The sequence below is a fragment of the Rhea americana genome, unplaced genomic scaffold (assembly GCF_003343005.1).
Source record: "Rhea americana isolate MKP2758 unplaced genomic scaffold, rheAme1 scaffold_250, whole genome shotgun sequence".
Taxonomy (NCBI): Eukaryota; Metazoa; Chordata; class Aves; order Rheiformes; family Rheidae; genus Rhea; species Rhea americana.
This window is the reverse complement of record NW_028186369.1, coordinates 783,927-796,613: the sequence shown is the minus strand read 5'-3', so window position 1 is coordinate 796,613 and position 12,687 is coordinate 783,927. Positions and strand designations below refer to the sequence as shown.

Here is a 12,687-nt window from a genome sequence, read left to right as displayed (position 1 = left end):
ACTGCTGCACTGACTCCCCTGCCCCCAGGCTTCCTGAGCTCACATGCCCCAAGGATGAAGGCTAAGCACCCAAACTGGGCTTTAGCAGGACCTGGACCTCCCCACCTTAGCGGTATGACGGCTGTTGAGCGCAGCCCTTCGCACTGGCAGGGCAGCTCCTGCCAAACAGCCCAGCCAGCTCACGCTCAATCAAACTGCGCCACACAATTCTGTAATAGGGAAGGTAACTTCGTCTTTCAGGTTTCCATACTTCTCCTTCTGTACCCTTCACGTACAAGCAGCTTGTAACAACTCCCCCAAAGCTAGATAAATGTGACTCCCAGTAGCATCTATCTAATACTGAAAAGCCTCCAGTTTCTCCTCCTCGTCTCAGATTTCAAATGAATTACCGTACTTTCATGCATATAGCTACATTCAGATGCCTTGCAAAGGCACAAGTCTAGTCAGATAGAGAATGCAGGCTTTGGGGCTGGGGCAAGAAAGAAATCTGGAACAAGACTTCTCTATTTTACCTATACATTCATGCTAAACCACTACTTTTTCCAAGGTTGTGAAAAAAACCAAAAGGTCCCATACAGCAGCTCAGCACTGTATCTGTCCTGACACCCAGCTATTCACACACCTCCTCAAATGAATGCAGAAGAAAAAAAATAAACAAAAAGAGAATGAGCATTTAGATAAAACACATCAGACTGTCAAGCAGATATTCCTGCTCGCACAGCTCTTCAGTGAAGGGTGGCTGGTAGATATTCCTGCTGTACACGTCAGAGCTGCCCTGACCACACGTTCCATAGGAAATCAAATACTGACTGCCTACCAAGATCTGAATGCAATATGAAACTCACTGGAAGTAACAGATGTGATTTTCATCCGACATTCGGATAGTTTTCATTGATTCCTGAGACGCTAGAAAAATGCCAGACATTTGGAAGTGACACAACTGTTGCTCCTGCCCTGAAAAAAAACTGAAAGAAAACAATGCTGGCATTGGTCATTATTTTAAGAGCAAAATCCCTCTGAGTAAGCAGTTCTAGCCCAGCTAAGAGATTCAGTGAGAGTCAAAGTGTAATAAGCAGTAGAAACTCTGCAACGGCACACAGCGGCGCTTCTCTAATGGACCTTGTAATGCTCACAAGCAGAGGCATTCCACATGACCCTAAAGCATTGCTTTTAATTGCCCCACACCACTGCCGTGGGGTCTAGCAATTGCAAGTGAAGACTTAAGAGGCCAGGAAGAACCGAAGCTGGATTTACACCACGYTGGCAAGGTCAGAATTGCAATAGGATCTGTATTTTTCAGAGGTGGCCAGGATATTGCGTCCTGAAGGACTGTTCCTCCAGCACAAACTGGCTCTGGTTCAGCAATAACACAGAGGGCCGAGTGCCATCTACTGGGCTGCTTTATCAGCCCTTTCTGCTGCATCTGGATTTTGGAAACATCTTTTCTCTAAGCGTGGATAACCCATCCCTACTTAGACCACCATCTCAGGCAGAGTAGCAAGGTAAAATGATCCAATGAAGGCATTTCAGCTATAAGTAATTATAAAAGAACCTGTCAAGTTGGGAAGCTGCCTGAAGGGGCCCTGAACTGAGCAGCAATGTGACTGACAGCTAACAGAAAGCAGCAATTCCAACTGGACAGAGGTCCAGGTACCCACCCTGCTCAAAAGAGTTACTTGCAAACCAGAGGAGTGCCAATGAGGCATTAACACATGTGGTCTAGGCTTGTATGCGTAAATACATCAATAATACTATTAGCTGGTGAATACTAGCTAGCGAGTACCACAATGCTAATTATGTGCCAGGTAGTAAATACAACAGTAAGGAAACAGTAGTTCAGGTTCTCCAAAATTTCAGTTGCTGCGTAGTTGCACCCTACCACAGTGTGGCTATCTTACCAACAGTCTAAATTATGTTTTATTGCTAGCTACACTAACTATAGAAGTCTGTTACAGCTGAAGAGGTCAAGAATCTAGAGCTAGCTGGAGAGACAGACTATAGAAGAAAACCCAACACCAGTATCCATGGAAACCCTGGAGGGGTTTCACAGAGCCTCAGAGTTGGCAAATTCTAAGAGGATTTAAAAAGAAAGAAAAACAAAAATGTGAAATATAATTTTCTTTAGTTTGACAAACAGGCAGAGCAAAAATTAATAGAAAAGATTTATTACTTAGAACTGCCTCTGGTTGCATGAATGGCCAGCAGGAGGGTCATACAGAATCATTCTGCCAGCTCATCTCTCACCAGCACAGGGAATCGCTTGCCACCTTCACAGAGCTGTGTGTAAATTGCCCGATACAGCTGAACTGCAGAAGCCTCTGGGTGAAGTCTGGATTCCAAAACAGGCAGGAGTTCTGCCATCATGACCTGGACAGAAACAAAGGAGATACGTCACCAGAGTTGAACCAGAGCCCTCTTTTTTTTTTTTTTTAAAGACTCCATGAAGTGAAGTGGCTGCATAAAGAAGCAAAATCGAAGCAAAAAAATATGAGTAATAATATGCTAATTGGTAGATGATGGGTTTCTTTTGTCATATTTAACAATAGTGGAGTTGTTCATCCTCTGCTCACTAAAGTACACCAGCAGTCACTCAGTATGCCTAAATATGCAGGATAAATGGTAGTGCTTTTCCTCCACTATCTCTGATGGCACTGCAATTGCAAAAATGGCCCAGCGCTAGGATGAGATCAGCTTCCTATGGGAAGCTGATGGTAAATGTGCATGAAGATGCCTCTTTGAGAGGTCTGTCAGCACACAGTGGACAGCTTTACACAGCACTGTTCAACCCTTCGCTTATGATTGTTCTTGTCACTTCCCATTTTGGTTACACTAATACAGGACAGATGTGCAACCAGCCAACTCCAACCCATACCAAATAAAGTTGCACCCCTCGCTGGCAGCACAGCTTACTGGGGATGCTAAAGCAGTCCTACATTCCCTGCCCCAGCCTCTGGCTTATTAAGCCTAGTTTGTAATGTCAGTTCACACTGTCAAAGGACTCATTGGCCTTTCTTGGCATAATTTACAGCTCAAAGTTCTAGGATGATGACTGTGACTGATAACTCAAGCACAAGAGAACTTGCTGTCAGAGGAAGAAAACAAGCCTTTCATTCTCCAGTTTTGAATTAACTCTCGGAAAAGCATTTTGCTCTACACAGACAACTCCAAACCCCACCACCTTCTGCTTAAAGTTCCAGGGACTATTTTTCTCTCTTTTTTTTTCTTTTTCTAACTGGCGTCTGCTACTGAACTCTAAGCAGTCTGTACATTAGAACCTATCATGAGAAGAGCAGACAATGAACTGCATGTGATAGTTGCATTTCTTAAAGCATGCTTCAGCAGTGGAAACATAGGAAGAACTAAACAGAATGAAGTACAAGACACCTGCAGGGAGCTAGAAGTTGTGGGTTCCCTCTCCTGTTCTCTGTGAGTCTGCAGGAGACAGGACACAGCTGTTAATCTTTGGAAAGATTTTTAAAATCTGTAAACATGAAGAGCTACCTAAGGGGAAAATTGGCACATGAAGTGCTACACCACTCCTTTTCCTAAGAGAAAACCCCTTCTCTTTTCCATCCACTTGGTCTGCCTCTGATGCATAAGAACAGGGGAAACAGACCTTCACCATCAGAGACAGTCTAAGAGCCAACAGGTCTTTCTATGATTCTTGGCATTCCTCCACAGAAAGGCAATGGACAGGCTTGGCCCAGAAGTATGTGAGTTCTTCCCAACCCAGGAGATATATCATGTACCAAATCTATTCACTTTACCTCTCCCAAGAATTTCACCTGTCTTGCACAGTCTGCATAGGGCTACTTCAGATATTCAGAGCTTGCCCAGTACAAAGTACCTGTCTATAGATACATGTGTGGAGGGAATACAGCCTATCAACACAGCATCCAGACAGAAGGCTTTGGTCACTACTGTATTTTGAGCAAGTAAAAGGGAAAACCCCACAATTCATAGTTCAAGGGTTCAGTGATAAAATTTTGCTGCCTGCCTTCACACGGGACATCTTCAGCCATAGGGAGAAGTGCAGTCAGATACTAGCAACTCTTCCTTGGCTTGTAAAAAATTGCTTTTCCAGTGCCTCCGTCATTCAGGTCAATGGTAAAGGGTAGGTCACAGGCAGAGGGTAGATGTGATTTCACAGATCATTTCTACCCTTTACTGTTTGTAGTTTGAGAAGAGTAAATGATCCCTGTGTAGCAAACACACCGTTCAGATCAGTGGAGAGACTGACCTCCTATCATGTTCTTACAGTCTGAAAAAGGTAAAGTCAAGATTAGCAGCACAGCACAGTTGTTTGAGATTCAAAGGACAGGAACAGCCTGCAGAGAAACTCACTAGTCAAAGAGGTCAAGTAGGAGAGGATGAGAGAGTGGGTGCCCAATGAGCTGTAACAGGCTGCTAAAAGGGATCTCCAGGCATTAGTAACGAACTCAGTCACTGTCGAACTCCATAATAATAACCAAAAAAAAGGATCCAATTTTCCTAGCCTCAATTAGTTAAAAACAAATATTAGAAGTATGTTGTAACTCACTTGGAAGTCATGGCCCAGATTAAGGAGGAGTAGGTCAGACATTTAAAGCCATCTGCTCTGGCATTAAGAAAAATAAGTCTATTTTCTATAAAGTAAGCGAGGCACTGGCAGGACTTGGACATGAGGTATAAACATAGAAACATCATTGGGAGAGTTTGCTGGGTTGCTGCTCTCCCATCAAGACCAGCCAGCTGTTGCACTATTATCGCCCTTCTCTACCTCTACGGAGAGCACTAATGCCCTTAACTCACCTTTTGTATGGCAATTTCCTGGTTCAGCATTGATACTTGCATCTTCAAGGCAAACAGGTCCCTCAGCTCCTGGAAACTGGAGTAACAGAGGAGAGGCACAGCCAACACACTTGTACTGCCACATGCCTGACCCGTAGGAGGAACATAGTCTGGACAGCAGCTTCCTGCATCCTCAGTGCAGTCTGGACACAGCCTCATCTGGGACTCTGCAGCTGTCAGAATGGAAGAATTGGTAGAAGGCAGGAGTATGTAAGTTAGATCTATACTTTCAGAATTTGGGATCTACTTACTGTTCCTGCAAATGAATGACTAATGACATTATATTAGTCAGGGTAAGCCCCCCACAGACAGTACAATCAGGACATGTTAAGCCACGGTATGCAGTCTCTCAGCTCTCTCTACAGTTGGGGTTGGAGGGGACCTTTGCAAATCATCTAGTTGAACCCCTCTGCACCAGCAGGACCACCACGTCCAGAAAACATTTGAACATCTTCAAGAATGGAGACTTCACAGCCTCTCTGGGCAACGTGTGTGACAGCTCAGCCACCCTTGCAGCAAAAAAGGTGTTCTCTCACATTCAGACAAAACTTCCTATGTTTCAGTTTGTGCCCACTGCCTCTCATCTTGTCACTGGGCACCACTGAAAAGAGTCTGGCCCTGTCTTTTTTGCACTCTTCCTTCACGTATTTTTTACGCGTTGATAATATCCTCCCTGAACTTTCTTTTGCTCAGGCTAAACAATCTCAACTCTCTCGACCTTTCCTCATAAAACAGATGCTCCAATCCCTTTGCCACAAGGGCATAGTACTGGTTCTAGTCAACTTATTGTCCCCCAGGATCCCCAGGTCCTGTGTTCTGTAGAGCTGCTTTCTAGCTGATTGGCCTCCAGCCTGTACTGCTGCTTGAGGTTACTCCTTGCCAGGTGCAGCACTTTGCACTTCCCTTTGCTGAACTTCAGGAGACTCCTGTCTGCTCATCTCTTTAACCTGCTGAGGTCCCTCTGAACAACCCTTCAGTGCATCAGCCACCCCACCCAGTTTCATATCATCAGCAAACTTGCTGAGGGTACACTCTGCCTCATCATCCAGATCATTAATGAAGATTTTATACAGTCTGTACTGGATCCAGTATTAACCCTTGGGGTACACTGCTCATTACTGGCCTCCAATGAGACTTTGTGCCACTGATCACAACCCTCTGAATGCAGCTATTCAACCTCTGTGTTCAGTTAAAAGCCTCTCCTGAACACACGTAAGCGGTAAACAGATACTATGGCTTCACTTCCCACCAGATCTAATTTTATATACTACTTTACCATTAATGATAACCAAGAGAAAAAATATGTTGGTACACACTGTTCTGCTCAGTGATGCCAGGCTACTGCTCAAACATAGCTAGCCACATTCTGACCTGACTAGGAAACAGGGACTGGCCTCACCTTCTCGCAGAAGCTGCAGCTTATGTAAGCACTGAGATGCTATGGTCTGCAAACCCTCCAGGGTTAGAAGGCTTTCATACTCTCTTTGCAGTGTGGGATGGTCTAGAAGAGAAGCACAGAGGAAAGCTAGCAGGCATAAGAATACTGACATCTTCCCCCAAACATCAGCTTCTAGGGCAGGTTTGGGTTAATCAGCCATCACTTTGGGCAGAGAAGGTTCCTGCTCCTGTCCCTTGAGTCCACCACATACCAGTCAGGAACACAAGACAAACATAATTGGAGCCTGCTGGAATCATCTTATTTCCCCCTCTGTTCCCTGCTTTTATTTTAATTGTTTTACCTGCATGCTCAGCTTCCACACACTGGCTTAAAAGGGAGGGGACATCCTGTAGGACCTTTAAATCCTCCTCTATCTCTGCAGGACTGAAGGCTGGCATCGGTGAACAAAACTCAAATAGCAGCAGCTTAAGGAAGGCTTCACAGCACCAACATAAAATAACATTGTACACCACCCTGAGCCCTGGGCCAAGATAATAAGAATGAGGGGCAGGGGCAGAGAACAAGCAGCCCTCAAAACGTCAGTGCACGGAACATGCTGAGGACAGCACAGCTGTACATAGCATGCTCAACTTTTGATCCAGACAAACAGGACTGTGACTATTCAAGATCTGCACTAGGAAAAAAAAATGCTGGAGATGCAGATTGAACTCTTGTTATTGGAGGAATAACTCTCTCCAGGTAAGGACACCCTGGAGATGGTTTGAGCCCAGTGCCTGTTGTATTGCATCATATGCTCTTAGAAGGGATGGTAGCTGAGAAAGGATACAGTTGTCTGGATTCTCTCTATAAAACGGTTCCTCACAGCTGCTGTATCTGCACTTGACTGACAGAGACGATAATTCTCCCAAGCCCTTAAAATTCAAAAGGGACAGGGAGCAGAGGAGTTATGCTCTTGGTACTAGACAGTGCTCGTAATGATCTGCAAAACACCAATATGACATACCAATGCTTCAAATACAACCATCTGCCTCACCTGTTTCTTTTACTAGAAAAAAAGTCAGGTTTTTTATTGGCTATTCCCCCACAGTTTTGGCAACCAGTATTAGATCAACAAGGACATCCTGCAGAAAGTATTAGATACTGCAAAACACCTATGTTATTTCTTTCAAATTGTTTTGAGGGGAAGGATTTACAGCTGTAAGAACAGACAACACAGCTCTACAAATTAAGCAGAGCGTGAACTTACAGCTCCTCAACAATTCTGTTTTATGCAACCCATATCATGTTTTTATCCCATAGAATATGTAACAAAGCTTCCCTTCTTTTCACAATAGATAAGCCATTTACACTTCTGTACGTCTACTTCATTAGTAAAGGTGTGCATACAGGAGTTACCATGGTAGAGCAGACACAGGACAAATTCTCACCCTAGCTTTCAGGACAGCAATTCCTTCATAAACTGAACATCCTTGAGACTCTCCTTTAACCCTTATTTTAGGATACAGTGGTATGTTTGGCAAGCAGCACGACAGCCGTGCATCAGCATCAGGGACTCAATAGAACACAGGGGTTTAAAGACAGTATCAAGTTGGCTAGGACCTTATACAAGAGTCTAAATTTTAAAGTAAATAATGGAGAGATACCAGAGAAGTACATTTCATTTACAAATCCATCCATTACTTAAAGAACTGCTGAAAAAAGCCAACATCTCCCAGCCATTCTCCCCAAACCTGCCACAGCAAATGAGAGCCATCAGGACAAGTTTAAGACAGTTACACAGTACATGACTGTCTAACCCAGTGCCCATGTGTCTTTTCTCACAGAATCCTTTATAGAGGATTCATAATGGATCCTTTAAACCATGATAGAAACTGCAGTTTTTAGAAGCATGTTATGAAAAGAAACAGCAAAATTAACAGAACAGGAAAGAACAAAAGGCAAGATGTATTCCCTCTACAAGGGATCTTCAGAGCAAAGGTTATTTTCAATTTGTCGCTTATTTGAAAGTAATAGCACAGAATTTAAAACTGCGTCAGAGTGATTAAGATGCTGAAGGGCTCGGTTTACAAGGGAAAATTAACAGAACCAAGTTTTAAAACTTGCTGAAGGGTAACTAACAAATTGGTCTCTAAGTGACAGTTCTCTAGAGGAGGAGGAGGAATTCTGGAGGATATCACAAGGAGCTATATATAGCTAAATTCGGTATTTAAGCTTAAAACCTGGACAAGTCCCATTGACAAATCTGCTAAGCTATGGTAAGATTTTCCAGAGGATGTGATGAAAGACCCTTACTGAGAACAATGGAGAAGAAACTAAAGCACCAAGTTCACCAAAGCCAACTCTCTGCATCATCAGTACAGAAACACTAGAACTGTCTCTGTTTGAGACAGTACATCAAGCAGGAATGCAGCCTCACACAAGCACAGTCACACTGCTTCTGGACTAAAGAGGTACACCAGTTGGGGGGCTCAGGTTAGCAACAGCTCGGGAAACTTGTTTCATTGCACAAGGTACACCAGGACCCCAAAGGGTTTCTTGCGTTCAGCTAAGACATAGTATCACCAAATACTTCTGCAGTCAAGCTAAGTCTGTGGTTAAAGCATCCCTGTTATCTTTAAACTTAGTGATTATCAGGAATTAGCTCTCTGAAAACAAATGTGAAACTACTGGCTAGAGTAACATGAAAATTAATACTCTCAGAAGTAGCCTGGCTTAGACACCTTGTCTAATCAGTCCTCCTGCTCCAAATTTAGGCCTGACACATTGCTGGGCCAGTGCCCAGCTGTGACCCAGTAACCAGCCAGGTCTCCTTCCATCTGGCCTCTCTCCTCATAGCCTTTAAGCAGAGGGTAGTTATGGACAGGACTGGTTAAGTTTGGCTTACCTGGAGTTCCTGGAATAGGCTTTCCTGTAGGGAAGGGGAAACTTCAGCCGGGATCTGCAAAATAGGAGAATCATCAATGCTGACTGCCAGAGGGCAGCAGAGCTTCACCTTCAAATAGAGAAAATGTCGTTTTGTCTAAATTTGACATAATTTAGTTGTCATGGAAGACGTCAACAACCCTAGAAACTGAATCCTCTACTGTCTTCATCATATCCACGATGAAGGGGAATTAGTCTGTTCATTCATCTCACAAATGTCAGTGAGGTCTCTTGAAAGAGCTCTTACATCCTGCCATGAGCAGTCAGAGGTTCATCCAAAGGTGAGTGGCGGTGGGTGAGAACAAAACTCTGACAAAGCCAAGTACATACCTGGACGTAACATCTTCAAGGGAGCTAATAGCAATAATCACTACAGACATAGGCACAAGCAGATCTCCCCTAACTATACAGCCACATTGGAGCATGACAGATTTGCCTAGTACCATGAAAAACTCAGGAAAGGGACATTTCAGCTTCCTCTGGGAATAGGTCTCTCAATCCCAGATCAGAATCAATCCTAATCTGTATTGCAAAAACATGTGGGCTGGCAGTTATATGTAACTAGAGTCACATGCAAACTATGAAGGCAGGACAACAGTTAGGATTTTAAGTAAATAAATATTTGAATACAGATTCCTGTTACCCCAGCAACTGTCACTCAGTGTCCTGTGTCCATTCCAAGAGTACACAAACAGTGTTAACTTCCTCCCTTCACTGACCCAAGAGTTGGGTTGTGGCAGGTGCAAAAACCATTTCTCAGCATTTTCTGGGTGTAAGTACATATTAGATCTGAACTTCATTGTTTCTTTAAAGTGAAGAACATATAGAAATGAATACAGAAATTGTTTGAACAAGACAGACTGATTTAAATGCAAAGCCAATCTTCTAAGTATTACTTTGCTATTTTCCACAAAGCATCTCAGTAACATCAACTTTGTAATTCTTATTACACTAAACACCTGAAACAATGGCATTTTAGTTAATACTGATGTGTATAGTTATACACGAGCAGCATGTTCATAAAAAGTATTAAATACACATACTATCTTTCCAAACTGGAAAGATCATATGCCTTTTTTCTTCTTGAGAGAGAAATAGTTTATAAATTACATACATCTCTGTTAAAAAAGAAAGGGGGAAAAAAATCTTTAACAGGTATTGGACTGAGAAGAAATGGAAAGGTCAAGAAAATTTTTCCGAGCCAGCTTTCCAGAACAGTCACAGCAAGCTATGAAACATCCAAAATCTGAATTAAAAGACTTTGGAAGTCCTAGCCATCCATGAGTAACCCCTCATAAGGGAAACGCTTACTCAGCAAGAATTCTTCCCCTGAAAGGGATCTGAGGAGCATTGAAGCCAAACTGCGTCCTAAAGAACAGTGGAAGAGAGGCCAGCCTTTGCACATGCACAAGTCTATATGCCAAGCACAGCAAAGCAAAGGTGCTCATCTTTCAGTACTCACCCCTTTTCCTGGAGGGTGTCTGTCTGAGGTGAGCTGTTCCTTCCCAAAGCATCTTCAGTTGTATGGTCCTCCTTTCTGCTGGACTCTCCCAGGGAACCACAACCTTTCTTCCCTGCATCAAATAGCTGCCTGCCAGCAGCTACTGAGTTCTTTCCCCTGGCTGAATCCCCTATGGAGATACTCTGTTGCTCAAGCAGGGCACATTTGGACAAGCCAGTTGTCTTTTGGGATTCAGGTGCAGCACAGACTTCTTGGTTACTGGCACTGACTGCTAGCCTACGTCTCCTTGCTTGCTTGGAAGATACCACTTTTGAAGGGCTCTTCCCAGCTGTTCTAGGAGCTTGAGAGACACATCTGGCTGGGACTTTCTTATGTGTTTTTTTCACAACTGGGTCTGTCCTATAAGGGGCTGCTAGCAGGTATGAGGAGGGCTTTTTAGAAGAGGTAGGCTTTTTGCTTACAGCTCTCACCTTGGTAGTCACAGGAACACTCTCACTAGATACTGGCACTTGCTGCACTTGAGTATTCTTGGGAGCAGGTCCCTCATTTGCAGTTTTCTCTCCTTCTTTAACTCCCTGGGCCTCTAGTGGAGTTTTTAGGATGCTTTTCCTGACTTTCAATGCCTTCTCTAAGGCCCTGTTCAGCAGCTCCAGCTTCTCCAGCTCTTTGGGTGAAGGCCTGCTCTCTGCAAGAGGAGAGGATGTATCAGAAGGTGAAAGGTGCAGTCCAAACCCGGATCTTCCCCATTTGTTTCTACGACTCACTCTTCCAGGTTTTGCAGAAGGAAACAGAACCCATCAAACAGTGCCGTGTGTCCTGTAGCCTCACTCCCACAGTGCCTACGCAGAGGATGCTGGTAGGCTTGCCAAAACCCCCAAAACCCAGGACGGATGGGAGCCAGAGAAGAAGACTGTCCTCCCAAGCCAGCTAACCCTTTGCTAACAAGTGACAACCACCGAGTCTTGGTCAGGCCTGCAGATGCTTCATCTCCGATTGCAATAACCATGGCACGACTCCAAATTAACACCAAGGAAGCCAGCAGAAGGCAAAAGCAGAGGAAGGCTCCAGGTCAATACAGAGCACCGGAAGAACTTTTAACACCGGGGCTGGCCCGATCCCAGCCAGGCCAAGGACCTGCCTGACACGGAGAGGCACCAGGTCAAGACGAAAGCGCTCACCTTGCCCACTGCTGGGGCTGCTGCCCGCCTGCCGCTGCTCCTCCTCTGCGACGTCCCTAGGCAGGGTGAAACACGCAGTGCCAACACCCAGCAGCGCTGTACGCCGACAGGCTGGGCTCCCGGCCCGGGGGGGCTCCCTCCCGGCCCCGGGCGCCGCCTCGGGCAGGGCCTCCCGGGGGCCCCGACAGGCGGCCGCCCGCCCGGGCTGCACTCACCAGCGCCCCAGCAGGGCCCGGCCCCGCGCCGCCTGCTGCTCCAGCTCCCGCCGCCGCTCGGCGCCGTCATCCAGGGCCGCCGTCAGCGCCGCCGCCAGCCTGCAAGGCGCAGCGCCGTCAGGGCCGCCCCTTCCCTTCCCTTCCCTTCCCTTCCCGGCCCCGGCCCCGGCCCCGGCCCCGGCCCCGCTCTCACCGCCCGCCGCAGCCTGCAGGCAGCATGGGCAGCAGCGCCCGGCCTCCGCGCAGGGCCGCCGACTCGGCCCCGCCGTTCGCGCTGCTTACGGCCCTGCCAGGACCTGCGGCGCGGCGCGGCGGGAGGCAGMCGCGCCGCCGGCGAGCGCAGGTCCTGGCAGGGCCATAAGCAGTGAGAGCTGCTGGCKGTTGTGCAGGCAGGTTTCCACAGAAGAATCCTGCTTTTCGGGGGACTTTCTGTATTTCTGCCGGATTGCTGGGTCAAAGAGGGTGGCCAGAGCTGGCACGCGTTGTTCTGGATAACCTGCTGCGCAGTTAGGGAGCATGTGGGGTGGCAGGGACGTCCAGGAGTCTCCAGCCTGGCTGGCTCCAGGCAGGTGCTGCAGGGCCTCATCCAGCCATGTCCTCAGTGTCTGTGAGGGTGGAGATTTCCCTCACCCCAGGTCCTGTCTCAGTATTTGACCACCTGCTGGAGGGACATTTTTTTTC

General features: G+C 46.1%; 1 protein-coding gene across 1 annotated transcript; it reads right to left on the bottom strand.

The window, feature by feature from the left end:
* Positions 1-2,149: 2,149 nt before the first annotated feature.
* On the bottom strand, positions 2,150-12,291 carry TEDC2 (tubulin epsilon and delta complex 2). The gene is made up of 10 exons (XM_085307017.1): positions 12,200-12,291; positions 12,007-12,105; positions 11,792-11,847; positions 10,614-11,298; positions 9,114-9,167; positions 7,056-7,140; positions 6,570-6,678; positions 6,230-6,331; positions 4,792-5,003; positions 2,150-2,367 (listed from the first exon to the last, which is right to left on the bottom strand). The coding sequence occupies exons 1-10, from the start codon at positions 12,223-12,225 to the stop codon at positions 2,221-2,223; spliced, it is 1,575 nt and encodes a 524-aa protein (XP_085163143.1). The 5' UTR covers positions 12,226-12,291; the 3' UTR covers positions 2,150-2,220.
* Between the last annotated feature and the right edge of the window lie 396 nt (positions 12,292-12,687).

Coding starts and splice junctions, on each gene's coding strand:
- TEDC2 (XM_085307017.1), bottom strand. CDS start 12,225: ATGCTGCCTGCAGGCTGCGGCGGGCG. Junction 12,106..12,199: donor CCTGCAGGCTGCGGCGGGCG/GTGAGAGCGGGG, acceptor TGCGCCTTGCAG/GCTGGCGGCGGCGCTGACGG. Junction 6,332..6,569: donor TGTGGAAGCTGAGCATGCAG/GTAAAACAATTA, acceptor CTTCTCTTCTAG/ACCATCCCACACTGCAAAGA.